The 27,560-nt window shown below is 51.5% G+C and overlaps 11 protein-coding genes across 11 annotated transcripts; 5 read left to right on the top strand and 6 right to left on the bottom strand.

Moving 5' to 3' along the window:
• Positions 1-108: 108 nt before the first annotated feature.
• K460DRAFT_343483 (phosphoglycerate mutase-like protein) lies at positions 109-2,039 on the top strand (the record flags this gene model as incomplete). The annotated part of the gene is made up of 6 exons (XM_040931223.1): positions 109-290; positions 342-354; positions 407-441; positions 492-507; positions 557-1,857; positions 1,923-2,039. Exons 1-6 carry the CDS (start codon positions 201-203, stop codon positions 2,037-2,039), a joined length of 1,572 nt encoding a protein of 523 aa, XP_040786859.1. The 5' UTR covers positions 109-200.
• Positions 2,040-2,739: 700 nt separating this feature from the next.
• Positions 2,740-6,790, bottom strand: K460DRAFT_408586 (uncharacterized protein; the record flags this gene model as incomplete). Its single annotated transcript, XM_040937180.1, has 3 exons — positions 2,740-4,132; positions 4,300-6,403; positions 6,547-6,790. The coding sequence occupies 3 exons, from the start codon at positions 6,788-6,790 to the stop codon at positions 2,740-2,742; spliced, it is 3,741 nt and encodes a 1,246-aa protein (XP_040786858.1).
• A 314-nt stretch (positions 6,791-7,104) lies between these two features.
• On the top strand, positions 7,105-9,421 carry K460DRAFT_289741 (SDA1-domain-containing protein; the record flags this gene model as incomplete). The annotated part of the gene is made up of 2 exons (XM_040929141.1): positions 7,105-8,397; positions 8,450-9,421. 2 exons carry the CDS (start codon positions 7,105-7,107, stop codon positions 9,419-9,421), a joined length of 2,265 nt encoding a protein of 754 aa, XP_040786857.1.
• Positions 9,422-9,684: 263 nt separating this feature from the next.
• K460DRAFT_419221 (uncharacterized protein) lies at positions 9,685-11,308 on the bottom strand (the record flags this gene model as incomplete). The annotated part of the gene is made up of 1 exon (XM_040937991.1): positions 9,685-11,308. The coding sequence occupies exon 1, from the start codon at positions 11,254-11,256 to the stop codon at positions 9,685-9,687; it is 1,572 nt and encodes a 523-aa protein (XP_040786856.1). The 5' UTR covers positions 11,257-11,308.
• Positions 11,309-11,513: 205 nt separating this feature from the next.
• Positions 11,514-12,929, bottom strand: K460DRAFT_317668 (uncharacterized protein). The gene is made up of 2 exons (XM_040930361.1): positions 11,755-12,929; positions 11,514-11,702 (listed from the first exon to the last, which is right to left on the bottom strand). The coding sequence occupies exon 1, from the start codon at positions 12,900-12,902 to the stop codon at positions 11,772-11,774; it is 1,131 nt and encodes a 376-aa protein (XP_040786855.1). The 5' UTR covers positions 12,903-12,929; the 3' UTR covers positions 11,514-11,702; positions 11,755-11,771.
• Positions 12,930-13,296: 367 nt separating this feature from the next.
• Positions 13,297-14,357, bottom strand: K460DRAFT_245726 (uncharacterized protein; the record flags this gene model as incomplete). Its single annotated transcript, XM_040927344.1, has 3 exons — positions 13,297-13,928; positions 13,985-14,135; positions 14,190-14,357. Coding segments are annotated over 3 exons (951 nt in total), but the record flags the coding sequence as incomplete, so codon positions are not given.
• A 1,049-nt stretch (positions 14,358-15,406) lies between these two features.
• Positions 15,407-17,052, bottom strand: K460DRAFT_369155 (FAD dependent oxidoreductase). The gene has a single exon (XM_040933907.1). The coding sequence runs from the start codon at positions 16,949-16,951 to the stop codon at positions 15,605-15,607; it is 1,347 nt and encodes a 448-aa protein (XP_040786853.1). The 5' UTR covers positions 16,952-17,052; the 3' UTR covers positions 15,407-15,604.
• Positions 17,053-17,670: 618 nt separating this feature from the next.
• On the top strand, positions 17,671-18,843 carry K460DRAFT_289516 (tryptophanyl-tRNA synthetase; the record flags this gene model as incomplete). Its single annotated transcript, XM_040929126.1, has 2 exons — positions 17,671-17,966; positions 18,018-18,843. The coding sequence occupies 2 exons, from the start codon at positions 17,671-17,673 to the stop codon at positions 18,841-18,843; spliced, it is 1,122 nt and encodes a 373-aa protein (XP_040786852.1).
• A 176-nt stretch (positions 18,844-19,019) lies between these two features.
• On the bottom strand, positions 19,020-20,644 carry K460DRAFT_343461 (aldehyde dehydrogenase). Its single transcript, XM_040931222.1, has 3 exons — positions 20,310-20,644; positions 19,775-20,259; positions 19,020-19,717 (listed from the first exon to the last, which is right to left on the bottom strand). The coding sequence occupies exons 1-3, from the start codon at positions 20,632-20,634 to the stop codon at positions 19,061-19,063; spliced, it is 1,467 nt and encodes a 488-aa protein (XP_040786851.1). The 5' UTR covers positions 20,635-20,644; the 3' UTR covers positions 19,020-19,060.
• A 1,168-nt stretch (positions 20,645-21,812) lies between these two features.
• On the top strand, positions 21,813-23,643 carry K460DRAFT_388142 (MFS general substrate transporter; the record flags this gene model as incomplete). The annotated part of the gene is made up of 4 exons (XM_040935675.1): positions 21,813-21,935; positions 21,988-23,097; positions 23,128-23,408; positions 23,457-23,643. The coding sequence occupies 4 exons, from the start codon at positions 21,813-21,815 to the stop codon at positions 23,548-23,550; spliced, it is 1,608 nt and encodes a 535-aa protein (XP_040786850.1). The 3' UTR covers positions 23,551-23,643.
• Positions 23,644-24,804: 1,161 nt separating this feature from the next.
• K460DRAFT_343456 (asparagine synthase) lies at positions 24,805-27,239 on the top strand. Its single transcript, XM_040931221.1, has 6 exons — positions 24,805-25,107; positions 25,167-25,624; positions 25,677-25,760; positions 25,784-26,075; positions 26,124-26,315; positions 26,366-27,239. Exons 1-6 carry the CDS (start codon positions 24,957-24,959, stop codon positions 27,226-27,228), a joined length of 2,040 nt encoding a protein of 679 aa, XP_040786849.1. The 5' UTR covers positions 24,805-24,956; the 3' UTR covers positions 27,229-27,239.
• Positions 27,240-27,560: the final 321 nt, after the last annotated feature.

The following is a 27,560-nucleotide window of genomic DNA, read 5'->3' as shown; positions in this document are numbered from 1 at the left end:
GGCATGAATCGTGCTGTCCAATGAGATGCGGCTTAGGCCCGGGCGAATGACATGACACGTGACGAAAATCCCTTTGACGGGCGCCGCCAGTTGAGTATACTTGACACTCGAATACCTTATATAGACTCGAGACTCGACGCCTCGAAACTCTCGACCTCATTGTTATCTAGCCCTACTCTTGCTAATCTTTCCACGACGCAATGACTACGCTAATCCCGAGGCCATCCTATTCACGAGAGGAGCTTGACAAGCTTTATCCGAAAGAGCTTGAGCTGCAGCTCGTACAGATTGTAATTAATGCCATATCTCTGTGTTACACCAGACTAATCTTGAGCCTATAGCTTCTGCGCCATGGTTAGCCACGAAAGTCGGATTCCTCCAATCAAGAGTTGACCAGAGAACCTAGGTGAACGATCACCAGTATCTCCACGCTTCCAAAATGTACGATATTGTAGAGAAGGATATGTTCATTGCACTAACTGCTTTTTTAGACTGGACTACAACCATGTAAGACCTACCTAGAGGATGGAATGCGTCAATTCTCACACAACTAAAGATTGGCCCTACTGCAACTCTGCGCGCCAACTCACGAGCGTGATCCGGAACACCAAGGACTTCTCACAATGGGACCAACTCAAATATCGACGCCGTCTGGAGACTTTTGGCGCCTACGATAGCCCCGTCATTGCAGCCGGCCCCCAAGGAGAATTCGACGCAATATGCCAACCGGGCGAATTAACAGATAAAGGCCGCGACACCACGCTTGCCCTAGGCCAGAGGCTCCGCCATCTCTACGTCGACCAACTAGACTTTATGCCCAAGCTCATTGCAAGTAGCGATATGATCTACCTTCGCGCGACACCCATCCCACGCGCCCTGGAGTCCGTGCAACAAGCCTTCTCGGGCTTCTATCCGCCCTCTGCCCGTACCGCTGATTTTCCGCCACCGACGATTATTACTAGGACGCCGGCGGATGAGACGCTGTATCCTAATGACGCGAGTTGTAGGCGTTTTGCCAAGTTAAGTAGGGCGTTTGCGCAACGGACTGCTGAAAGGTGGAATGACACCGAGGACATGGAGTATCTGAGCAAATTGTTCTCCAAGTGGATGCCTGGGAAAGCGAAAGTCGCTGTGGACTCTCACCCAAGATTGTCAGGCATCATGGACACGTTAAATGCGACGGATGCTCATGGTCCGGAAACGAAATTGCCGAAGGAGTTCTACACCCCCAAGGCCCGCGCAATCATCGATAAGATTGCCGTCGAGGAGTGGTTCCAGGGATACAACGAGTCTGCGGAATACCGTATGCTCGGTAGCGGAGGTTTGATGGGCGATATCACATCACGCATGACCGGTAGCGTGGAGCGCAATGGCAACGACGGGCTTGTTGAAATCGGCGGCAATGATGGAGAACTTGGCAAAGGTCGTGGTGGCGAAACAGACATCAAGTTCGCACTTTCAGGATGTCACGACACGACGTTGGCCGGCGTACTCACTTCTCTCGGTGCATTTGATGGCGAGAATTGGCCCCCATTTACGAGCCACATTGCCTTTGAACTCTTTAGTAAACGCGCCGCAGCAGGTTTGTCCAGGCCCGCGCCGACTTTGCAACGACAGTCCAGCTCCAAGAATCCGAGCTGGTGGTCGTCGCTTTTCGGCAGCACAAAGCCTTATGAGGAAGCATCGGTCGCACCAGAAGGTATTTCCCGCAAGCCCATTACAGAACTTACGCAGGCACAGCGAGAAGCGCTGCAAGGGTACTATGTCCGCATCCGCTACAACGATAAGATCATGCAAGTTCCAGGGTGCAAACCGGAAGGCAAGCATTTAGATGGCGACACAACCTTTTGTACTTTGGTAAGTTCAAGGTCCGCATTGTGGTCGTTTGAAGACTTTGAAAGTGGAGCTAATAAACGTTACAGGAAGCGTTCAAGTCCATTGTAGACAAGTACACGCCGAAGAACTGGAAAGCCGCTTGTACAAGCAGGTTGGATGAACCAGCATTCCCAGACAAGCCGGAGCCTGCTGGCTACGAGTAAATGTTACCAACAGACAAGGAGATTCAGCGAGTAGCTTGCTTGTTATAGACCATTAGACTAAGACAGACCTTAGATGCGGCTAGAGCATGGATAAGTCAGAATTGCGAGATGAACAAACTTGGTCGATTACGGATCACTCTCCTTTGCACGCTAAACTAGCTTTAGATTTTGATTGCGTGGAGTTGGTTTGATAATTAGAATTGAGATTTTTACTGTCCTGTAGATGTCTTGGCATCCTCATGCTGTTTGAGTATGACCAGCATGGTGATGTTTATGCGAGGCCTTGACCTTGTCTGAATACAGAAATTTGACACTTCCCACTCCTAGCATAGCCGAACTGCTATATTGTATTCGAGAATTGATCAGAGTTTCGCAGAATCACAAGCTCATATCGTCGTCATATAGTAATATCAAAAGTTGCGGATGTGGGTATCAAATGGTCCATTAAATCTCCGGTTGTGGACTATAGAATTACACGCTACTATTGGTATCGCCAGATCGCATTCAAGTGCGGAAAGGGTTGAGAAGTGGACCAAACTTTTGTGCGTTTGCGCATGACCACGAACAAGTTCCCGCCACCAGACAACTTGTCCAATGCTTCTCTCCCACCCTCCTCCGCTGTGTCGTTTCGCATCCATTGCGCCACCATCTGTCCTGTTATTGTACAAAAGAAGATGAACCCCGGCGGATGTTCAGAGCTCTAGAAGGCGTAAAGACCCCTCATATTCCAAATCGCCTCATCAATCATGCTAGGTGTCCACTCCGCACCCGTCAACTGCGCCACGATGCCCTCTCTCTTATCTCTCGACAGGACAAGAAATCGCTCAATAAGATCACCGTCGATCACGCTCTTGACCGGTGCGTAATAACTGCGGTACGCCAAATGATCTCGTCCCGAAAGAGGTTTGTCATCCGTTCGTAATTGAAGCTCCAGCTGTTGGAACATCTTGTGCTGGCGGCGTGAGTTGAAGGGGATGAGCGCGCCCAGTGTGCCTTGAAGACCAGCCCAGAATATCACACGCTCACCACCGGACAGTAGGACGGTCTTCTGTATGGAGATTGGGATGTCGTTTGCAAAGTAGTGTGCGACGAGGTCGAGGCGGTTGGCGGTACCGCCAAGATAGCTCTTGTCGACAAGCAGATCAGAGCCGTCGGGTGATTCATCGGACGACTCAGAGACTTTCTGCGGACACCGGACTAGCCATATGTTGCCAAACTTGTCGCCACCGACTGTTGTGTCGTAGTCCAGCATTTCCGAGGCAGACGTGTGTCGAGCAATAGTATCATCGACAAAAGGAATCAGACGGTTGGGATGAACCTGGTCCTTGTGCACTACGTATGTGACAGACTGCGCCTGATCAGAGACAACAAGACGGCTTCCCTGGGTTTTAATGTCCGTAATCCGTGTCGTGACGCAATTCGGGGCTTGCGCTTTGCGAAGAACGGAGCGCATACCGCAGTCATAAAGGCAGAGGTGTCGACCAACGCCAGCAATAAGCTTGCCCTTGAAACCGAGTAGCGCTAGAGGAGGCTCGCTGACTTCGGTCTCGTGGAAGAACTCAAGCTCACGCCCGTTTGGAGAGATCTTATACACTTGTATCGATGCGGCGGAGAACTTGTATGGATTGAAGCTCAAGTCTTTAGCAGTGCCCACAGCGAGGAAGGCTTCTTCGCCCCGGCTTTCGAAGAAGACAAGGGCAGCGCTGACAAGGGAGTGATTCGTTTTGAGCTCCACAGTGTGCGTGACAGCCTTCTCGCTCACCGGGTCAACCACCTGGATGCATGACGCCCAGCTGCCCTTCGCCCGGGGGTAGCCAAATTCGACCGGGGGCAGTTCTTCGCTTTCGTGTGTGCCGTTCGCCGATTCGCCATTTGTTTGCGCAACCTCCATAGAGCTGCCGGTACCGTTTGAGTCTTTGGTGCTCGATTCCGCGATCAGTTTTTCTCTCGTGTCGGCGTTGAGCGTGTTGTTTTCGCTCTCAATGACGTAGAAGACACCCTGATCATGGTACCCTACCATCTTTCTTGGGGTGTACTTCAACGGTATGTTTTCGTAAGTCGTGTTGTCCGTGAGGTCGTTGAATGTGAAGATTCTATGATAGATCAGCCTTTGCACTACAAGGCCAGGTAGGTAGTAAGGTTCAAGGTGTGACTGCGTTCAGTAGGAACAATTGGAATTTGTTTTAAGTCCCTCAGCGTGTATAAGGAGTACGATGTGTCATCATGCAATCAAGAAGAGAAAGAAAAGAGATTTGCTTACCGTAACTCATTAGCGCTCACACAGATAATTCCCTTGAACTGTGAGCCTTCGAAGTTCCATGCGGATTTGAAAGCGATGTAGTTCAGCGGTGTCAGCTGTAGCACACCGGTGCGTGGATGCGTGTAGCCAAGCCATGGCCTGGATGTCATGGCGAGAATGGCAGGTTCACCGGCAACAGTCACCTTTGCGAATTTAATGGGCTCCGGACCAAGGAAACGTCTCCGGGTGTCTCCGATATCGCCAGTCATCTCGTCCAGCACTGATCGGATGTACACTCCACTTCGCAAACCAATATGGAGGAATTGGCTGTACCCGCGCGGTGACTTGTCCGTCATGACATTGATGATGAGATCGCTAGGTGGTGACGTGAGGGCTTGGACGGAAATGCTCCTCAGAATGTTGCCCTCCATGTCGGGACTCAAGTTGAATATCCTGACGGTCTGGTCGCTGCAGCCAACAGCCAAAAAGAAAGCCCGCACACTGCCATCAGGCACATCAGGCATCGCGAGGCAGTTGATCGTGCTATCCAAAGCGATCTCCTCTTCAGCCATAGCAAGTGAGCCATCTGAATCACATTCAAAGTACAGGATCTGGCCTGAACTCAGCGCGATGGCAACTTGTCGGTTGTTGGTAGCGCAAGCCACAATCGTTCGATGTGCGGGAGGCTGCCAATCTGTAAGACTAGCGTGTGTTGCGCTCGCGTCATCATTCGGGAACTGGATGCCCTGGATATGACGGATGCCCTTGGGGTGTATTTGAATGATGCAGTCTTCACCGAACTGCTGGACTCCGAGTGTGTTGGTGTCTGGCAAGAAACCCGTGTTTGACGCTTCCTCGACATCATCTCCAATTTTCAGAACAAGGGTTCTGCTGTGCAGACAGAGGACAATGAGCGTGTCAGTCTCGTCTTCAATGGTCAGCTTCGTCGTCCACACATCGGAAGCATTCTGCGGCAACGGTGACTCGATGAGATCCAAAACTTCTAAGGCGTTTCTTGTGGTGCGGAAAGAGCTTCGGCCGCCAGTACCGTTGATCGTGTAAACCTGCGGCGCATCCTCCAGCGCAGGGTTGGCAACTTCCATGCCCATGATTGGGTTCAGACTAGGCATGGTCTCTACCGCGGTGAGATTGGTCAAGGGTCTTGGACGAAAGAATGGAGGGGCGAAAGTGGCCGCGGGGTCAACAGGGAACTGATCGCTCTCGAAGAGAGGATCCTCTGTCTCATCACCCAAAGATTCCAACTCATACAGTATCCGGTCCCCGGATTCGCATGCGGCATATACGAAGCCTGCACGAAGGATGCATATGCTTGTGCAAATCGGTATTGTGTCGAAGTACTTGATCTTGATCTTGTCCACCGTGCCACTTGGGGCCTCAACAGTAAGCTTGAAAACGTCGCCGTCATCCGTTTGCAGGAGGTAGAAGAAGTCGCCACCTTTGAGCGAGTACAGTGTACCGGCGACGATGATTCGCTTCCGGTTGGGGTCTTCAGTCGCCCCCTCACGGCGCGGTATCGCAAGTCGATGCACGCTGGATTTATTATTGAAAATGCGGCGGTATGTGATATTGTCCTCTCCGCAGCAGAGCACGCCACTAGGCGCAGTGGGACCTCCTGGCACCCGAAAAAGCGTATTGGCTGTGCGATCAACCGGCTCAGACCACTTTCGCACGATGTGGTTGAGACCGAGATCCAGCTCATAGTAAACGAGCTCCTTCTTCAGCTCATCGTAGGCTTCTCCACTTGGATCGGATTCCGAGTTGGAATAGTCTACCTCAAGCGTAGCAAACATGGGGTTGTCGTATCCTACGTCGAGGCCAATGAGACAGTAAACCAGCGTCTGTGGCTTGTGCGCTTCTAATGGTGAAGAAATGGCAATGTCCGTCTGGCCGCTTCGGGTGAGAATGTAGACCAGCTTGTTTTTCTCCGTCGACGCTATCATGATAGCGCGCCCTTTCGGGTCGGCTGCCAGATACTCGCCAGGGACTACGCGGCGTATGCCAGACTTGCCATAAGTCTCAAAGTGCACCGTTTTAAACAAGCGCTCCTCAGGAAGGTACTCGTAGGTGACTAACCGTCCCGAGTCGGTGGTTATGACAATGTGGTCTACAGAGTCAGCAAGTGTTCTCAGATGCACTTATAGTCCAGTCCAGTCAACCGCAGGCTCAAGGCGCTGCGAGCCCCAGGGGTCGTGTGCTTTGGAAAATCACTAAACTGGCTTATAGCGTGTAGAGAAGGAAAAGACATACCCTTGGTACCGCCCGCGATCCGGAACTTGGCTATGCCACGCACAATGCCAAACACGTCCTGGGAGTAGAGCTCTTGGAAGCCCTTCTGTCGCCGTGAGACCTCGAGGATAGCTAGACGTGAGCCGTTCGCTGTGAGGATCTGCTGCTTGCCATTTCCAAGGAAGTCGCCAGAAATAGCATCTTGTGTAGCCGACGGCTGCTTCACCGTCAGAGCATAGAGGGACATGCTCGAGAAGCTCGTCATGGTGGGCGACGGCGGGCGCTGGCCCAGATGCTACCGACGCGCCGACAAGTGTAATGAGTAGGTTGCCCTTGAGTTGTATCAATGGGCACGAGTGACGCGGAGCTTGTCAGGGTGTTGGCGCGCTGAAGTGGGAGAGCAGCGGCATGTCTTGCTCGTGGAAGGCAGGAAAGATTTCGAGTGGCCAGAGCTCCACGCCGGCCAAACATGGCTCCGTGCAGCCAATCAGTGAAGAGCCCCGCCAAAAAGTTGCAAAAGTTCAGGAAGGCGTTAAGAAGTCTACTACGACAGCAACCAAACCCTATAATCGAGCCAAGATGAAGCGTAAAGTTGGTGCCCTCGAAAAGATCGAGGCAGATCATGCCGCGCTCCGCTACAAGATCAAGCGCGACCCCCAGAGCTACCGCGACGATTTCAGCAATCAGTACCAGCAGTACGAGACGCTGCGCGACCTTTTCCTCCAGAGCCCTGGAACTCTTGACACGGGCATTGTCGCTTTGCGGGATCTGGTCGAGTTCGTCTCTCATGTCGCCGATTGCTATCCAGACCTCACCTCCACATTCCCGGCCGACTTGACCCAAATCCTGCTGCAGCACCATGAAGTACTCGAGTACGAACTTCGGGACAAGATCGTGGGCAGTCTGGTGCTGCTGAAGAACAAGGATGTTATCGATTCTACTGCCCTGCTGAACACGCTCTTCCCCATTCTCATCACCACGCCGAGCAAGTCTCTTCGCCAGCTGCTCTTCACCAAGATCCTCTCCGACCTGCGCTCCGCCAACGTCAAAACGACCAACCACAAGCTGAACCGCACCATTCAGACTGTGCTATACAACCTGCTTGAATCGGACAAGGAGTCACCAAAGGGCATCTGGGCAGTGAAGATAACCCGAGAACTCTGGAAGCGGCAGATATGGTCAGATGCTCGCGCTGTCGAGGTCATGCGATTGGCAGCATTGAGCGACAACGAGAAGGTCATAGCCGGTGGCGTGCGCTTCTTCCTTGGTGGCGACAAGGAGCGAGAAGATGCGGCAGACGAAAGCAGTGACGATGACAACGATGTCGACATGGCAAAATTACGGCATCAGGTTGGCATTAACAAGAAGTCTAAGAAGAAGGAAAACAATCTCAGGAAGGCTGCTGTCAACCTGAAGAAAAAAGAAAAGAAGAAGAATGCGCCGCACCCGCTAAACTTCTCTGCGCTGCATCTCTTACATGACCCCCAAGGTTTTGCAGAGACGCTCTTTTCGAAGCACGTTCAGAACTCAAAGTCCAAGCTTTCTCTCGAGACGAAGCTGCTCGTCCTTCAGCTCGTGTCACGTCTCGTTGGTCTCCACAAGCTCACAGTTCTGTCCCTTTACTCGTATTTTCTCAAGCACCTCACCCCCCGACAAGCCTCCGTAACAAGCTACCTAGCGTGTCTTGCGCAAGCAACACACAACTATGTCCCACCCGACGTTCTAGAGCCGCTCGTACAGAAGATTGCAAATGAATTCGTCTCTGAAGCCTCAGCGTCTGAAGTCGCAGCAGCGGGTCTGAACGCCATTCGCGAGATTTGCGTGCGACAGCCGTTAGCAATGACCGATACCTTGCTACAGGATTTAGTTCAGGTATGTTGCACCATCCCAACCTTGATGGGGACGGACAGCTAATGCCCCACAGTACCGCAAATCCAAAGACAAGGGCACAATGATGGCCGCTAAAGGCCTCCTCTCCCTCTACCGCGAAGTCGGCGCCGAACTCTTGCACAAGCGCGACCGTGGCAAAGTCGCCGCAATAGGTGTCCGCGCTGGCACCATCAAGGAGCGCCGATACGGCGAGGAAGCAGTCGGCGAGGTCGAAGGCATTGAGCTTTTGGAGCAATGGAAGGAAGAGGAACGCAGGAAAAAGATGGAAGCTGCGGGCCTAGACCCGGACGTGGACGTTGATATTGAAGTAGATGACGCCGAAGACTGGAAGAAATGGGATGTTGAATCCGACGGAGACAGCGATGACTCTGGGGGCTGGATAAACGTTGAATCTGACGGTGAAGAGATCGAAATCAGTGATAGTGAGGACGAAAAGGACAAGTCGAAAGAACGTCCAGCGAAGAAAGCGAAGCTCAGCAGTGCGACACCGGCACCAACCGATGCGAACGACGAGAAGGAACCTTCAAAGAGCGCTGAAGCGGAAGCAAAGTCGATTTCAAAACTCCTCACAACCACCATCCTCACCCCGGCCGACCTCAAACAACTCCAAGCCCTCCGCTCCAGTTCTGCCATCACTAGTTCCCTCCCCTCGCACAAACGCGCCCAACTACTCGCAGCCCGCCACGCCGACGAAGCAATCACCGCCGAGACCATCGAGTTTGCCGCTTCCATTGGCAAGAAGAATTCCAAGGAGGAGAAGGTTAGGATGGCCAAGGCAGATAGGGAGACGAATCACCAAAGCACCACGGCTAAGCGGAAGGAGAAGAAGGAATCAGAAGGAAAGAGTACCACCAACAAAGAAAAGGCAAGGAAGAAGAATTTCCTCATGACGCTAGGCAAGGCGAAGAGTAAGGATAAGAGGTCCCTGACCCAAGTGAAGAGGACGTTGCAGGGTCATATTGAGAGGAAGAAGAGGGGTGGTAAGAGGGGAAACAAGGGTAATTAAAGTTGTGTGGAGACTGATACCCAAATGAAATGTGTTGAGAGAAGATGTGTATTTCTTCTTTGCTCACCATGCTTTGACATGAAAAGCTTACATTGTCCAACGCCTAACCGCAATACTTTTCATCGGTTTACACGTGTACAAAGGCCAGTCCCGAAAGTCGTACACATGGACATCACACACCATCGTCGACACCATCGTCGACACCATCCCACACTTACAAAACTCTTCGCCGACACGCCAATACAATGCCTTCTATTTCCACGTTACTCCACTTGCATAACAGTTGTCGCCAGACGAGGAGTCCTGCTACGAGGGCTTGATATCTTCCCGTCCAGACTCGAACGCATGCCACTGGAGCTCGCCAACTTGCCGTCGAACCTCGGTGTAGGCGACGAACTGCGCGCGTTCGCAAACACATCTGCAACACCCTGGCCCGAACCGTCTTGCCACATGTTCGCCGTAGCGGAAAAGACCCGTCTCATCTCGTCGTCCTGTCCCTTCCTCTTCTCTTGCTCAAGCTGCTGCTGGGCTCTTATGCCTGTCGCCATCGCGGACTGCACACTCCCGTCTTTGCGGTGACTAACACTGATCGTGCTATCCGTATTGCTCTTTCTGCGCTTGCGAGCGTTCTGGGATTCGATCTTCATCCACTCTTTGACTCGCTGGTTCTGCACCGAGACAAGCATTGCAATGTCCTCTCGTATGCCTTTCTGGTTGGTTGAGTGCGGGTATAATTGTAGGAGAGATGTGAGGAGGGAGGTATGTTCGGTAATTTGGGTGATGTCGGAATTGGGATCATTGTCGTGGTGGATGGCAAGCTTCCTGTTGTTCAGTCCCTCCTCAGAAGTGAGAGGCCATGACAGCGATGCGGGGCCTGGACGAGCTGTAGAGCTTAGAACAGATGGACGAACAACCTCAGCGGGGTGTTCAGACTCGGATGTGCTGGTCTCGTCGGGATCAGCATCCGAAAGCCTCCTCTTGCGTGCCGAAGGTCTCGAGTACTCTCGAACATACTGAACTGCTTTCTTTCGCAGCATCTCTTCATCCTGATTAGGAACCAGGGGATATGCATTCAGCTTTGGGGTGTGGTGGTTGTAGTACTGAACAGACGGATCCTGCCGTTGATTCAACGCGCCCGTATGCTGGGTCAGGAACTGAGCCGACATGGGATATTGCACCTCGAAGGGCACATCATAATATCCAAGACTTCTATAGCCGGGCATCTCATTCACACTCCCACCCGGTGCTGCTATCATCTTTGCGTTCATCATGCGGTATATATCATGGCTTTTGTGTCCGGTAAAAGTGCTTCCGTTCGCGGGTTTGGGCGCCAGCGCTGGCCTCGAGGGTCGGTAGCTATATAGCTTCCTGTAGCCTCGGTCTAAGAACTTGTGCGGTTCCGACTGCCGCTGCTGTTTTCTTCTTGCGGCTCGGGCTCGCTTTGAAAGGGGAGAAGAGTCGTTGATGATGATGGGATTGAGCTCGCCGCCGGTGACTTTTGCGGGTTTTGGCATCAATCTTCGCAGGGTCGGGGAGGAACTGCTGTCTTGACGGCTCAAAGGGTCGCAATTATTCTTTGGCATGCTCATGATGGCCTTGTCTGGCGTGTCGGTAGTGAACGGGGAGGTTAGACTGAGATCATACTCACTCATAGAATCTAGGCGTACAGGGTCGAGAGCGGTAATGGAAAGCTTCGGGGTAGCTGCAGTGTTTTGCGTCCTGCTTCTACTGGGTCCGATAACATGAATTGCGTCGTTGGCGGTGTTGGCGATTTTTGACTTTGAGGTCCGATTAGTGGCGGCACCGTTTGCAGTGCCTCGACGCGTGGTCACCATCTCGGGTATCTAGTACCCATTAGTCTTTCACCGTCATTGTGAACATAAGGCTTTACCTAAACCGCACCTGCACATATGCTAATATTCTTGCCTTCAACTTCTCTCCTGATTGAAAGCGAAGTTCAGAGCAAATGCCTCAACTCGCTAGCTAGTATGCGCTCACTGGTATATGAAGTGAAGCAAAGAAAAGCAAAGAGTTGGAAGAAGAGTAGAGAAGAGGGTGGAAGTTATGACTCAAGAACAAAAATTTCAGTTGTGCCTGTGTATATGTGGAAGGTACAATATTAAGTGGAAGGTGCGCGTGGCAGTGAAGTTGAATGGGAAGGCGCAGCTCTGAAACGATAAACAAACGCCACGAAAGGAGACACCATGTCTCTATGCAAGCCCTGACAGGCCCTCAAGGTGTACATTTATGTAGCCCCACAAACTCATGCGGATTGCCTTATCTGATTGTAGAGATCAGCAAATAGAAGAAGAGTGTCACACGAGCAACATTACCGTCGTCACCTGCTTCACTAGCCGCAGCACTTTGGCGCAAGCAAAAACGCACGAAGACATGCTATCGTTTCCGCATCATCCACCTCGTTGACCACCCGGTTGATTGCACCACCATCCCAAGCTATTCCATACCACAGCAACACACCGACATCCCGAACCATCTCGACGTCCGCTCTCCTACTCACCAAATCCGGCACGGCCTCTAGCAAGCGAGTCCAAAATAAAGCTCGAAGTTGCGGCGCATTATCGAAGTATACGAATTCAGGCGCAATGCTCGACGTGGAAGTATCGTACGACGGAGGTGTTGGGTATTGCGAGGCCGAAGAAAAGTAGCCCAGGAGATGCTCGAGTCCATATAAACAAGTCCCGAAAGGTAGATACTCGGCTTCTGCCCAGTCAACGACGCCTGCGATCTCCCAAGTTTCCTCGTCAATAAGAATGTTGGACGGTATGAGATCGCCATGGTTTAACGTGACCGGAAAGTCCGTGGAGTTTCGTATCTGATGCAGTCTATCCCTCGCTATATCCCTCAACCCCTGCTCCGGTAGCTCTATAGCGATCTTCTCAAGCCTGGCGATGATACTCGAGCCAACTTTGCCTGTGCACTTCAAGAGCATGGCCGTCTTGTCGTCCATGGGTGAATCAGCTCTCATGTCCCTGTCCAACGATGGCGCCTTCGTCTCAACTCGCCAGCCTTGCGCTATGAAGTCGGCAAAGCAAGCTACAAGATTCTCCTGCTTACTCCTTGAGCTGGGGTCGAGTGTACGGCTATGAGGCTGAAGCCGACTGAACGGTGCACCGTACAGCCTTTCCATTCTATATGCACATAATTGGTTCGGCAAAATCAGATCTAGGCCTTGTATACGCGGAGCTAGAGTGGAGTACGTCCTCTTCGCAGCCTGCGTCATTGCGAGTTCGAGCGCGTGTTGCACGGGTCGGATCTGAACGACAAAGTCTCCGCATTTCGTGAAGTCGAGAGCTGGGGTTTTTGCGAAATCGCTTCCCTTACTAGAAATATGTGGTAGGCCCTGAGGAACAATCGCGATTGTGAAGCTGCAATAGCCTTGTTGTTCGCACTCCTCAATGTCATGGTCTGGAAACCTTTCCCGCATAGCTCTCATACAAATTTCTTTGTCTGTTTCTTGCATCCCATTACGACGCCAAAAGCTCGATCGAGCGTGCTGTAACATTTCGAAGATAGTGATCAAGTGAGGCCGGTAATAAGGGTAGAAACGGTCCATCTCGGAAACTGGATGGGACCGAGGTCATCTTGTCATGAACCACCAGTGACGTGCTGCGCTTAGCCTGTTCGCCCCGCATTGCTGTATGTACAACGTTAGGTGGGTGTATATTTAATATAGATACGCCGAGATTGCTATATTAACTAGCTAAGCTTATAACGTAGATATCTATCCTTACGTGCTCTATCTACCTCTATAATAACTCTGGATTATTATATATAGCTCTAAAAAATCGCTTCTGCATTCTACTAGACAAGGGGATACTAAACTCTAATGCTATTTACGGCGCAAATGTATGCACCTTCTCTTGATAGTACCAAGCCCTTCTATTCTTGTACACTAGGTCATGCGTCTTCTTCACATCGATGCTATGCACACACCTTGCCTCACCGTCCAAGCCTATTGCTACACAACTATGCCACGGGCTCCTCTGAAAGAAGCCTTCTGGGCTAGGCACCAGCGGAAACGACAATTTCGCCGCGCCAGAAGAAGGGTGTATTGACAACCTCACATCGCCGGGCCTCGCTGTCCTTATCGCCAACGTAAATGCCTCCGAGCGCTGCATCATCTTCCGCGCTGCTGCCTTGATCGCCTTCCTCTTTGCCGCTTTGTTCAGCCCTGTCAGAGACAGATGCGTTTCGAGCTCTGACTCGAGAAACTTGACCATGCCGCAGTAGGTGAGGCCTGTGTCCTTGTCTTTGCGGATGGCGGTGTCGATAGTCTTCTCGGAGGGACCGAAGCACCGCATGATCTCTTCGCGGCACAACTCTGCGGTGGCGATGTAGTTCTCACGAATGTTCTCTTCAAAGGATGAGAGACCGAGCATGGTCATCGGACGGACGAACCGGAGAGTGTTAAAGTCGTTCTCTTTGATCAGAACTTTGAGGGCTTCGCCGTACTCCCAGCAGTCCTCCTCAGTTATTCCAATGATATCTGCACCCCTGGTCAGCAGATGTTAGGAAGGAAGGATTGAATAGGGATAGTCGTACCGCTGAAGAGAACACCATCGGTCGCAATGTTGATGAAAGCGCCGGGAGCGTAGACTTTGCCGATGTCACTCGCCATCTCGTGAAGACGGCGCAGGCCCAGCTCTTCGCCGAGATCAGGCAGGTGACCCAGCACTTTGTTCTGACGGTTGGCCTTTATACATCAGCTCGTTCAACTTTTCTCCTTTGCGTCTTTTTTTGCACTTACACTTTTGCAAGGAAATGCCGGCAGCGTCATCAGCACAGGCTTTCTTTGCCGCACAAAATTGTACACGTGGGGAAGGAAGTGCGCTTTCCCAATCCATGTTGTTTTACCCGTAGGGTTGGGAGTGGAGTCTATGTGCTTTCCATAGCGTTCCATCACATTGAGGACCTCAAATGAAAGACGGTAGTGCTCAATCTCGATGGAGAAGTCGAAGAATCGTTGTTGAAGGGCCTTTGGAATGACATCGATGACACTGTTGCGCCGACTGACGGTGAAAGAAGACCCAAACGACAGTTTTAGGGGAAAGGAGACTGCAGGGCTATGTGTTGTGAACATGGTGTTTGGATATGTAAGACCAATGATTTCTGGCTCACTGGACCTGATCATCTGGGTCATTTCTACTTGTAATAGTAGTAATTGCGCAATTTCGCAACGGGCTTCGATGATGTTTCAACCATGTTCAACAGCTCGCAGAGGATTAGGGGACCTGCATATCTGAGTAGAAGTCAAAACTTCAGGCCCCAGTGCAATACCAAGGAACTCGTATTTTCTGAGTCAACTTTCAGGCTTGATATCCAACCAAAATCCAGTCCGAGCGTTAACTCCGAAAATACGAGTTCCTTCGTACAGCAAAAGTGTAGGGTCGAAAGTCCAGAACACCATGGCGACTTCCTATACGAATAAAAAATAGCTCAGCGCGGTGTCAGATGGTGGCAAACCGAAGATTTAGGATTGAGGATGTCTCGGCTAGAGATGATGCACTTCGGACGTACGTGTGCTTAGGGATAGGTATACTACATGGGGCTCTATGGATGCTGTGCGGTACGCCTCCAACTTCGAAGGACGCAGTACCTAGGTACTCACCTAAGCCCTAGGTACTGTGACTAGCTCAAACAAGTAAATGGATGTCATACTTCCCTCAAGATGGACGCCACATTATTGATTGAGGCGGGCTGCAGTTAGGAGCATAACCTGAAGCTACGTTGTCGTGCTCGGCGCGTGGGATGCACGCGGCCATCTTCACAAAGATTGGAAGTGAGATCTGTGGTAGACATGCTTTTTCCGTCCAGGCCACACTGCAGCTACGTGTTGGTGTATCCCCAAACATTTGAAGCTGCGATACGTCGTTATGTGTGAGCGTCACGTGATAGATTAGAAAACCGGCACGCTACAGCCCGCTACGAAGTAGTGGTCCGTATTTACCAAGCTTATTGACACAACTTGAATTGAGAATTGCTAACGATCTTCTAATACTACTGGAATAAAGGAACAGCTGCAGGGCTGTATTCTTGCATCGCACTCTCCTCTCTCGCGGCTGCACGTAAATCTGCAGGCATTGCGGCTTCGCTTAGCCTGATCTTCCGTAAATAGCTTAGCGCTGGCGACGGGGACGGGCCGAGGCGCCAAGCGGAAGCTATTCATCCGCGCCCGTTCTGCCCAGGTGTTCTGTACTGGTAGCATTCTGGAAGCGCAGTTTCCTCCCACGTACCGCCCAATATCAGCTTCACCATGCCTGGCGCACAAGCGAAGATGTTGGCCATTCCGTGGCCATTGAAACCAGCACAGATGTACTGTCCCGGGAGCTCAGGGATCGCACCAACGTACGGCACCTTGTCGGGAGTGAATGCAAGTAAGCCGGTCCATGCCTGCTCCAAGTCCACTCCGTTTTCAATCTTTCGCGCGTGCGATGCCTCGGGGAAAAGCTCTGCAAATTTGGCATAAGCTTCTTTTGCGAGTGAGGGCTCGTACGAGCTCTCATCTACGCCGATTCCGCTCGGTCTGGCGATGCAAAACACGACTGATGCGTCCTCAGTTTGAATAGCTGCGTAGAAAGACTGCATGCTATACCGCAAAGCGTACGTTGCATTGATCTGAGCCCCTTCCGCTCGCTGGCTAGGCGGATCGAAGGACTGTACTTGCACTTTGACGGGTGTCAATAGAGGTCCAGAGAGCTGTGGTAAGAGTAGTCCTGCGTAGGCGTTTGTCGCATGGATAACAATCCTCGTATGTACTTGTCCTCGGGGTGTAGAAACGACCCACGAGTTTCCCTCTGCTAGACTGACGGCAGTTGCTGGACAATGAGTCCAGAACTTGACGCCTGCCCCAATTACACTGGACAGTAGCCAGTGTGTCAGCTTTGCAGGATGGATCGATGCAGCTTGCCATTCATACGCATCGATCGCGTTCGCAAAGCCAGTCTTTGCTCGTGCTTCCTCGTCCGTGTAGTATCGGATACCCTCCATACTACCTCCGGCTTCTGTGTACTGCTTGATATTCTTTGCTTCATCTGCTGCGACCTCTTCAGAGAAGTTGACATCGTAGGTTGCTTTCATCCGAAATTCGCAGGCTATCTCGTTCTCTGTTACAAAAGCGTCCACCGCCTTCAATACGCGGTTTTCGGTTTCTACAATCTGCAACGCTTGCTCCTTGCCGTGCGCGGCCGCATATCCGGCAAAACTTCTGAAGGCATCAGGTCGACAGTGTCCAGCATTTCGACCACTGGATCCGGAAACAGCTTCGCGAGCTTCCAGCACGAGAATTTCTGCTGGACTAACACCTGCTTCGACGAGTTTGAAAGCTGAAAGCGCACCAGAGATACCAGATCCAATGATCACGTATTGGACAGATTCAGGGACGGCGGAGGTGGAATTATGGTGCAAATAGCGGAACGATTCAGTCGTCCGGGACCAATATGAAGTCTGGCAATTTGAAAGTGGGAGTGAAGGTTTGAAATCTGCGGCAGGATGCGCTTTCGCCTGCGACATGACGAGTTAAGTCTTGATGGAGCGGCTTGGTGATTACTTTGAAGCTACCAAATTGTAGAAATCACAAAGTACGTGCGGTGAGACCAATACCATGCCCGGTCAAGAAGATCGACGAAGGCTATAGCACTTCCAAGTCACCGATCATCCCATACATAATGTCTACTAGCTTACGGAAGCCCTAACGCGACATGTGCGCGAGTTCTTCGAGAATCTACCGGTGCACCTAGGTACGACTGATCCGGTCGCAAGTCGGAAATCCTTCGGGCACCAACCCTGGTCTATGACTCCGCAGAAGAGTAAAGGTGAATTAGATATGCACATTGCATATGCGAACTAAATTAGCGTAGGACCGGAGTATTCTGACCGGGATCCATTCCTACGCTGACCGGACGAAGCATATAACCCCGTGTAACCCCGTGTAACCCCGTGTAAGCCCATGTACGCCTTGGTATGTCGTGATATCGTGATGTGAAGAAGATGGATCTGTTGCTAACTCCGACACACGTTGGAAACATGTCATCTCGCGGGATATTTGCGTCAGACGACATTACTCAATATCGGGATAAATCGGAATTAAGCACACACATCTCTTCGGGCGGTTTGGTCTGGCAGCTGCTTTCATGCTGAGAGCCCAGTTTGCTTCGTTTTCGCACCAGGTACCGTCCCTCCTATCTGCAATGGCAGCCACGAACGTAACCCACGCACCACCTGTAGCGCAGATGACTGGTCTAAGCATTTTCGAACCTAAGAACTTGGCTTCAGATGTTGCCCTGAACAGGTTTATTGAAACAACAAATGCAACCAGCGTGGACCAACGCTTCCTGGAACGCTTCGAAAGTGTCACGGGACAAAAGCCGCATCGCTACCTTCGCAGAGGCATTGTTTCCTGCCATCGAGATCTTGATAAAATCCTTGATAAGTCTGAGAAGCAAGAGCCATTCTACATCTTCACGGGGCGAGGGCCTAGCAGTGACAGCCTTCACATTGGGCACTCCATCCCATTCGAGTTTACCAAGTATGCGGCAGACCCTCTCTATTCTCACTAACGGCGCTAATAAACCTCCAGATGGCTTCAAGATGTCTTCCAAGTTCCTCTCATCATCATGTTGACCGATGACATGAAACTGCTACATTCGCAAAAGCTTGACTTTGAGAGCGTAGCGCGGTACACCTCTGACAACGCGAAAGACATTCTGGCCTTCGGCTTCAACCCGGCTTCCACGTTCATGTTCTCAAATCTGGACTTCGTTGGCGGCGCATTCTACCGCAACATAGTATCCATTGCGCGACTGATTCGGGTATCCGACATCAAGAATGCTCTTGGTTTCACAGACGCTGAAAATGTGGGCATGTTCTACTGCTGTTCGACGCAGTCCGCTGGCACGTTCGCCACATCTTTTCCAGGTATTCTGGGCGATGATGTGGAGAAGTTGCGAGGGATGCAGGCGCTCATCCCGTGCTCTTACGATATTGACGGATACTTCAGCGAGGTGAGAAAGAAGGCTGCTGGGCTCGGGTTCGCACCAGCCGCGTTCGCGTATTCCAGCTTGCTGCCTGCCCTTGGCGGTGTTGAGGGCAAGATGTCTGCTTCTATCTTGAGTTCTGCTATCTATCTCACCGATTCGCCTTCTCAGATTGAAGCAAAGTTGGCGGCGGGTGAGGCGAAGTTGGACGTTGATGCAGTGTTCACGTACTTGAGATTCTTCTTGGAAGATGATGAGGAACTAAGGGTGATTGAGGAGCGTTACGGATTTGGTGAGCTCTCTGTGGAAGATACTGTCCCTGTACTTGTGAGAGTGTTGCAGGGTCTCGTGTCGAAGTTCCAGGCTAGTAGGGCAAAGATTGACGAGGAGACGCTGAAGCGCTTTATGGAACCCAGGCTCCTCCAATAAAAGCGCAGTCTTATAGTTTCAATAAAATCGTTTGACCTATTCAGATTCGCGATCTTCTCTTCAATGGTGTTGGTGAGCCTAAGATTGAGCAGGAAAAGGTTGAGCACGTTTCACTACTGGGTCCCGAACAATTCAAGTCCAGAGCGGGGATTCATAAGAGCACATCTAAGTTTTTTATCCAGCCTCTAATCTATAAATCTCACTGTTCAAGCCAAAATCACAACGCTATGTATACAGCCTTCAACTCAGTCCAGTAGTCGGTCGCATAACGGCTGAATTCACGGCCCTCGCCACTTCCCTTCCAACCCCCGAACGGCATGTCGAAAGCCATTGTCGGGCTTGTACAATTCACAGCGACTGCACCAGCCTCAAGCTTCTTCGCTACGCGCATCGCTCGGGTAACGTCTTTCGTGAACACGCTAGCATAGAGCCCATACTCGGTGTCATTGGCCTTCTTCAGAGCCTCGTCCTCGTCTTTGAAGGTGTTGACGATCATGACGGGACCGAAGATCTCTTCCTTGACCAGTTTCGAGTCCTCAGGGACTGCTGTGAGGATAGTCGGCTCAATGAAGTAACCCTTGTCACCCTCACGGTTGCCGCCGAGCGCGACTGTCACGCCGGACTCTGGTTTCTTGGCTTGGTCAAGGAAAGTCATGATGCGGTCAAACTGCAGCTTGTCGACTTGCGGACCGCGCATTGTGCCTTCTGCCAAGGGGTCTCCGCTCTTCCCCATCAGGCTCATGGTCGCCTTGAAACTATTGATGAACTCTTCGGCAACGCTCTCATGGACATAGACACGAGAGCTGGCATTGCAGACCTGTCCCGAGTTCATGAGAATTGAGATGGCTGAGGCAGGCACAGCTTTCGACAAGTCCTGCAGTGACAATATCAGCGTACATATATATCTATGGACATGTGAAGTATGACTTACCGCATCATCGAAGACGACAATGGGGCTCTTGCCGCCAAGCTCCAAGGAAACGCTCTTCAAGTTCGTTTCAGCAGCAGCCTTCTGGATTGCGCGGCCAGTATTGGTCGAGCCAGTGAATGAAATCTTGCGAATCTCCATGTGTCTCGCAATAGCTTCTCCGCAGGGCTGACCAAAGCCGCTGAGAATGTTGACCACACCAGCGGGAATGCCGGCTTCCTTGGCACAGCGTGCAGCAACCAGACAGCTCAACGGCGCCTTTTCCGAAGATTTGAGCACGATGGTGTTGCCGGTGATAAGAGCCGCAGCGACTTTGTAGGCTGTAAACATAAGAGGGGCGTTCCACGGAACGATGGCCCCGCAAACGCCATAAGGCTGACGCAGACTAATGTTAATGAAGTTGGCGGTGTTGAGCGAGGATTCACCCGTGATATCAAGGGCTTTGTGGGCAAAGAATCGGATGATGGCCGGCACCATATGAGCGAGCTCTGCGCCTATCAGTACATTGGATAAGAGTGCGCGATGCATTGTGACTCACGGTCTGGGTAGGCAGGCTTTCCCATGCTGATCGCATCCAAGTAAGACATCTCCTGGGAAGCCGTCTCTATCTTGTCGGCCCATTGCTCAAGGTAATGAGCACGCTGCAACGAGGCCAACTCAGACCAGGCTGGGAAGGCTGCCTTTGCGGCAGCAACGGCAATATCGACATCTTCTGCGTCGGCCTCGTAGATTGACGCACTCAACTCTTCGGTGGCCGGGTTGTAGACATTGAATTTCTTGCCTGATTTAGAAGGCACGAATTCACCGTTGATGAAAAGGCGGTCTTCGATAGCATCGGGCTTGCCTGCGTGTTGAACTGGCATTTTTGATGAAAGTGTGGTTTCGATAGATTCAAATTTCACGTTAAGAGGGGGTTGTGGATAACCAGTCGTACAACATGATGCGCTATAAGACGATACTCGCAGCATGAGACTGCATTCGCCTTTCGGCCTCTACTGTGTACACACTAGATTGTTTTCTCATGTTGCAACGCCATCAGGATTCAATACCCACATGATGCTGACAGGAGGACGGCGTTCACGCTGAGTGAGATGCTGACAGTGCGTACCCTGTCTGTTTGCGCGGCCGCCTGCGGCAATTTACCCGCAGTAGTGAGATGGTGTGAGGTTCTGCTCTTATACGAAGTTAACTTGTGTCTTTTAGGCAGAATAGACATGTCCACCTTCCCCGGCCCCGGCTTGGCTCCCGCTCACCTGCAGTCGCCTACCGGTAGCTCCGATTAGTAGGCGAGCCACCTACCTTATTTCGACAGTGTCCTTTGATACAATTACGTTCTTGACTACCCCAGTCGGCTTTAAACAGTACCCTAAAACAGTACCCTAAAACAGTACCCTAAAACAGTACCCTAAAACAGTACCCTACTAGTAGCCTTGAATGTGGGGCGTGGCGTTCTGGCGTTATACAACGTCGCTCTGGCGTAATAATCCTGTCTTTTCGGCAGGATGGACATGTCCAATCTCCCTCTTCCCCGGCTTCTTGTGTAGTTCCCGCTCAGTCGCCCCTGCCCTGCCAGTACTTAGCGCCGATTGCCTGTTTCGTCTCATCCACATCCACGGCTCGGGTCCTCCCTCGCGTGGGGTTATTCCAAGGTTGTTATTAGCAATACTGCAGCTGTACACTCCACTCCCTCCACTCTCAGTTCACCCCCAATGGAAACGTAACGTAAAACTGGGCACGGATCCTAATGTGATCTTTTATGAGGTGAATCCATGACTGCAGGCCTGAACAAACAAAGGAGTGGGTCTGAACAAAGGGTGAGCCTGAGATTCCTGTGCCACACATCGCGTATGCCGCATACGATTGATTGCTAAGCATCGACGTCGCAGTATTATTTGCCGGACTAAATCGCGCGGAACAGTGCTGGGCGAGACGGGGTGCAAGAGGTGTTCACTTCAGCTTCAATCAAGTCGTCCCATTCAATCAAGTAGTTCTATTCAATCAAGTCGTTCTACCATCCAGACTCCATCCTCATACCTTTGACATGGCGAACTCAGAGAAGGAGACGCCAATTTATGGCTCCGATCCAAACACGCCGAACCCTGAGGCTGGCGAGGCCGAGTCGGCTGCTTCAAGTGAGCCAGCGAAGCAGCGCAATCTGGTTTCAGTACGACTCCCCATCCAAGTACCTTTAAGATAGCGATTAACAGCCAGATCAGTGGACCTTGATCATCGCGGCGATTCTTTCCACCATCTTCCTCTTTGCCCTCGACAACACCATCACAGCAGACGTCATTCCGGCCATTGTACAAACTTTCGGGCACGCGGACAAACTCCCATGGCTCTCAGTCGCATTCCAAATCGGTGGCGTTGGTGTCGTGCTTCCACTCGGTAGGATTTACGCTCTCTTCGACGCAAAGTGGCTCTATATTTTCTTCGTCGTGCTATTCTGCGGTGGATCTGCTCTGTGCGGTGGGGCACCGAACATGGATGCCTTCATCGTCGGTCGTGTCATCGCAGGTGTGGGCGGCATCGGCATCTATCTTGGTGTCATGACGCTGCTCTCCGTCAACACCACAACCACGGAGCGGCCCATGTACCTGGGACTCGTCGGGCTTGTCTTTGGCGTTGGAAACGTTGTCGGACCTGTCATTGGAGGCGCATTCGCCGACTCATCTGCGACATGGCGATGGGGCTTCTACATCAACTTGTGCATCATCGGACTGATGGCCCCAGTCTATATTTTCTTGATCCCTGGATTTCAGCCTGCGCCTGGCAGGACAGTGATCAATCGTCTCAGGGAAATCGACTTCGTTGGCACACTTCTTAGTATCGGAACCCTCGTCTGTCTTGTCATGGCCATCAATTTTGGCGGTGTCTTGTATGCATGGAGCAGTGGCCAAATTATTGCCCTCTTCGTCATTGCTGGCGTGTTGTTCGTTGCATTTAGTGCACAGCAAGGCCTCGCGTTGCTCACAACCAAAGAGAGACGCCTGTTCCCTGTCGTCTTCCTCCACAACAAGGAGGCCGTGCTTCTGTTCATTCTGACGGCTACTTTCAACTCGGCAGCCTTCATCCCGATTTACTACATCCCGACATACTTCCAGTTCACGCGCGGCGATGGCCCTCTAGATGCTGGTGTGCGGCTGCTTCCTTTGATCATTCTCATCACGTTGATGATCATTGTTAACAGTACCGTCCTCTCCAAAGGTGGCTACTATATGCCCTGGTACCTTGGTGGCAGTATTCTCTCCCTGATCGGCTGCGTCCTGCTTTCCACTGCCGACATGGGTACCACGGCTGGTTCCATCTACGGATACGAGGTTCTCGTTGGTATTGGAGCTGGTTGCGGTATCCAGACCAGTTTCGCCGTCATTCAGACCATCACCAGCCGTGAACATATGTCTCACGGATTGGGCTTCATCATGATTGCTCAACTGCTCGGTGTCACACTCGCGCTCTCCATCTCCGGCGCTGTCTTTGTCAACCAGGCAATGGACGGCCTTTCCAAGGTTCTGGTTGACAGCACGCGAGAACAGCTGCAGAGCGCGCTTAGGGGTTTGAGTGGTGACCTTGGCGCTTTGGGCGAGGAGCAGCGTAATGCAGCTCTGAACGTCGTTGTCAAATGCCTCGCTAAAGTGTAGGTTGAACTTCAATCTACCGGAGACTATCTTGCTGACAATCCTAGTTTCATTCCAGCGTACGCCGCTGCAGCTCTCGGCACCATTGCCGCGCTCTTCCTCCGCCGCCAGAAGATGCCTTCGGGCGCTGTTGCGGCGTAAGAGCCGCGATTTGATTAAGCGCACGCCTGAATATATGGAGACATGGAAAATGGCATACAAACAGACGGGAGATTGAACTTGGGTAACACGGACGAAAAGGATAGGACCGATGTTTTGGGTTGAGTGAATGGACATGAGATCTGCGCAAATAGCATTATGCCACCTCAGTATTGAGCTTTGTGGCTCTTCTTTAGATGGTATAAAAGCGAAGAGTTAGCTTAATTTAATATTCAAGTAGAATATCTTGGGCGACGCACCCCCACTGCCTAATGCCCGCAATCATAGCACACTATGGGTGTGAATATTCGACGAGAACGCATAGAATTCGAGGTTCTGCTTGAATTGGAAACCTGGCTTAGGTGAGGACTCTCCGCCAGAGCATTTACAAAACCTCCAAAGTCAGCCCTTTCACACGTGTATCGCCGCCCTGACCCAAATACGATGTCAGGGATGGCACAAAACCAACTCTCTGTGCGCTTCCTTCGACCCAGCCACGAAGTCCCCCTCACTCAGCAGAGATTTTGAGTTTTGATTTGTAATGGATGTTGCACAACATCTGGGAGAGTTACCCGCAACCCAGGCAATACCCGCAATCCACATTGGTGGAGTAATATCGTGATGTCGTGACAGCAAGGTACTGGCAGGCAACAGGCCGTTTGAAGAAAAGGAACACGGTAAGGCGCCCGGTATGCAATGCAATGCAATGGATGCTCATGTCGGGCGCTTTCCAGGGCTCGTGTCAGCCATAAGCTCCAAGCGCCTTCGGGTGGATATGGAGGTCGCTATGGTCGGATTATACCATACGAGTCTACTCCACTCCACACCGGTGCCCTGACCAGTAAACGAGCGGATTAGAGAGTGGCAAGAGTTACGGAGTTGAGGCGGACCGTATACGTAAGATAATATTCGATGGAACATGCATATGGCAGTCAGCAAGCCATTGTCCCACAGTTCTTGACAGGGGCTGAAAGATATGCAGTCACATTCTTTATGCAACTAACCATGGACGAGGTTTTCCCGTGTTTCTGGCTGACGGTATACCGGAGTTGGTCTTGGAAGGATCACAGCATCCTATTGTTAGAAAGATCGAACAAAGGAGGTAAACATCCACAGAAGCGGCCAAGCTTTGGGCCACGGAGATACTACCTATGTGGTACAATGCTTATGCATTTCAAATCACGGCATGATAATCTTTGCCTGTGAGTAGAACGAAATAGTCTAGAATGACACGCTCACGCACTAGTCGAGAAGTTTCGCGGTAGCTGTCTGTTGTGATTTCGCTAATTGTTGTCAATTGGCCCCGTAAACATCAAACATCAACCTCTCGCTTTGCGTTGTAAACCCGAAGTTATCGAAATTTCTTATCCTCATACTAGAGCTCACGAAGACCTTGACCGTTTGAAATCATGTGTGGAATAACCGCATCGTTGCTCCTCAAAGGAAGAGACCCTTCAAGCAGGGAGACCCTAAAGGAAGAAATTAGGGATGGCCTAAACATCATCAAGCATCGTGGTCCAGATGCTGAAGGGGATTGGATCAGCCCGAATGGTCGTGTCGGTGAGTGCTTCGCCTTTGCCCTCTCACGATCTCCTTCCTCTGCTGACCAGTCTTTCCAGGTCTTGGTCACGTTCGTCTCTCAATTATAGACCTTGCTCCCACTGGCAATCAACCTTTCCACTCGAGGAATGACAGAATCCACGCTGTTGTCAACGGCGAGATCTACGATCACGACCGCTACCGCGAAGAGCTCAAGTCCGAATACCACTTCGTTGGCCACAGCGACTGCGAGATCCCGCTCGCATTGTACCAACATTATGGTCTTTCCCTCATGCCGCACCTCCGCGGGGAGTTTGCCCTTGTGTTGTGGGACTCTAAACGCGAGCTCTTCTTCGCCGCACGCGACAGATATGGCGTTAAACCATTGTATTATACGGTCGTGGAAGGGAGGTTGTTAGTAGCCACGGAGATGAAGAGCTTCTTGGCGTTTGGATGGAAGCCGGAATGGGATGTACAGGCTCTGGTTGATCATGGGTGGAGAACTGATGGAAGGACTATGTTCAAGGGCGTGCGGAAAGTGAGGACAGCCATACGACGCAACCGAAATCCAGCTCGCTTACAATATTTAGGTTTTGCCTGGACATTACCTCATCAGCAAGCACTATGGACCAGTGGAGGAAAAGCCCTATTGGGACATTGAATACCCCGACAAGGTAGGTGAAGAGTGGCCGAAAAGAGGATGAGTGGAACTAACAGCATCCAGAATGTGAGGGAGACGCGAACTGAAGGCGAAATGATTAAGGGCGTGCAGGACCGCATGCTTGAATCTGTTAGACTACGTCTTCGCGCTGACGTACCTGTGGGTATCTACCTCTCTGGTGGTCTCGATTCCTCAGCTATCGCGGGAATGATTGCGCATGTCCTCAAGGAGGGTCATACCAAACTTGGAAATGATGCAAGCAGGGATCTGTCCAAAATGACTTGCTTGTGTGTCCAATTCGACAAAGACAGTGGTGCAGACGAGTCTGGTAATTAACAGGAGGTCTGCCATCACATGCTCAAACTGACCGTGGCAGAAATTGCGAAGCGCACCGCAGATTGGCTTGGCGTCAAGTTCGTACCCGTGGTGATGGATGATGAGGCACTGGCAAAGAATTTCGAAGACGCTGCATGGTTCTCCGAGACAGTCATGCCGGACGCGAATGGCCCCGGGAGACTGGCTATGGCAGCCATTGCTCACAAGCAAGGCTTGAAGGTTGTCCTCACAGGTAATTCCCCCGTTTCACCGACCTTAGGATCATGCTAACGTCTTGTATAGGTGAAGGTTCCGATGAGCACTTCGGTGGCTATTCGTCGTACGCCCCAGAAGCCATCCGGGAGGCCGATCCATCATGGCCTTTGTCTGACTTCCCAGAGTCGGATCGGCTAGAAGGGCTTCGATTGGCAGAGGCCAAACCGGATCTTAACTTCGGCGGCAAAGTAGGAGAGCGCCCGGAGTCTACCTCACGCATGCTCAACGGCAGTATACAAACCAAGCGTCTCGCCACCTTGACGCCGGCCAAGTGGGCATCTTGGACTGATTGCTACACCGACACGGACCAAGAGACGTTGATGGTCGAAAGCTTCGATGGTTGTGTCCGTGAGGCCATCGCTACTAAATGGCATCCGCTACACACTGCTCAATATATTCATACGAAGACAGCGTTCCCGAACCTCCTCTTGCGCTATGTTGGCGACAATGTCGACATGGTCAACCAGATCGAGAGTCGCACCCCCTTCCTTGACCACCACGTTACTGAGTATGCCAATGGCCTCCCACCGAGCCTGAAGATGAAGTATGACCCGGTAGCCAAGACCTTTAACGAAAAGTATGTATTGAAGGAGGCGATGCGGCCTTTCGTTCCTGACGAGATCTACAAGCGGAAGAAACATTCTTTCGTCGGCCCAACACGCTATCCAGATGGACCATTCAAGGATCTGCTCGAGAAGCTGATCACCAAAGAAAACATCGAGCAACTGGGGTTCCTTGACTGGACGCAGACGAGTGAGCTCGTGGGCAAGGCCTTCGAGGGAAGTGACCCTTTTGCCATGAGGGGCGCCATGGTGGCGGCGCAGTTCGTGGTGCTGGGAACGAGGTTTGGCGTTGCGAAGGCAACTCCAGAGATTACCACGCAGACATAGAGTGAATCTAGGGTTCGGTCGAACGCCTGCTTCTGGTCCCATTACTGCTAGCCATCGCCTAATGTACCATCCTCCCAGTATATCTCCAATATTGATAGCTCAATAGTGGAACAATTCTTTGTGGTGGGTTGGAGTCGGTTTTGGTTCGTCCGGAGCTGCGCGTGAAGTTGGAGAAGGAAGCAATACGGGGTGGGGTGTGGGGGATAGGTACATGGTTCCCATCACGTAAGCACATTCGTTGCAACAACCAAGCTTCAAGGATCGTTATGGACATGTCGATAATAAAAAGCATCATGTGTAATGTGACATTATTTTCTAAGAGGCCTTTGATC

This window comes from Cucurbitaria berberidis, assembly GCF_010015615.1.
Source record: "Cucurbitaria berberidis CBS 394.84 unplaced genomic scaffold K460scaffold_4, whole genome shotgun sequence".
Taxonomy (NCBI): Eukaryota; Fungi; Ascomycota; class Dothideomycetes; order Pleosporales; family Cucurbitariaceae; genus Cucurbitaria; species Cucurbitaria berberidis.
Note: the sequence above shows the minus strand (reverse complement) of the source record. Positions and strands in the feature narration are given on the sequence as shown.

Excerpts from the sequence above, each read along its gene's own strand:
- K460DRAFT_369155 (XM_040933907.1), bottom strand. The coding sequence starts at position 16,951 with ATGTCGCAGGCGAAAGCGCATCCTGCCGCAGATTTCAAACCTTCACTC.
- K460DRAFT_343461 (XM_040931222.1), bottom strand. The coding sequence starts at position 20,634 with ATGCCAGTTCAACACGCAGGCAAGCCCGATGCTATCGAAGACCGCCTT. Across the intron at positions 20,260-20,309 it reads AAAGCCTGCCTACCCAGACC|AGCTCGCTCATATGGTGCCG; the intron begins GTGAGTCACAAT and ends TGATAGGCGCAG. Across the intron at positions 19,718-19,774 it reads TTGTCGTCTTCGATGATGCG|GACTTGTCGAAAGCTGTGCC; the intron begins GTAAGTCATACT and ends TTGTCACTGCAG.
- K460DRAFT_317668 (XM_040930361.1), bottom strand. The coding sequence starts at position 12,902 with ATGCAAGAAACAGACAAAGAAATTTGTATGAGAGCTATGCGGGAAAGG.
- K460DRAFT_343456 (XM_040931221.1), top strand. The coding sequence starts at position 24,957 with ATGTGTGGAATAACCGCATCGTTGCTCCTCAAAGGAAGAGACCCTTCA. Across the intron at positions 25,108-25,166 it reads CAGCCCGAATGGTCGTGTCG|GTCTTGGTCACGTTCGTCTC; the intron begins GTGAGTGCTTCG and ends CAGTCTTTCCAG. Across the intron at positions 26,316-26,365 it reads CTTGAAGGTTGTCCTCACAG|GTGAAGGTTCCGATGAGCAC; the intron begins GTAATTCCCCCG and ends CGTCTTGTATAG.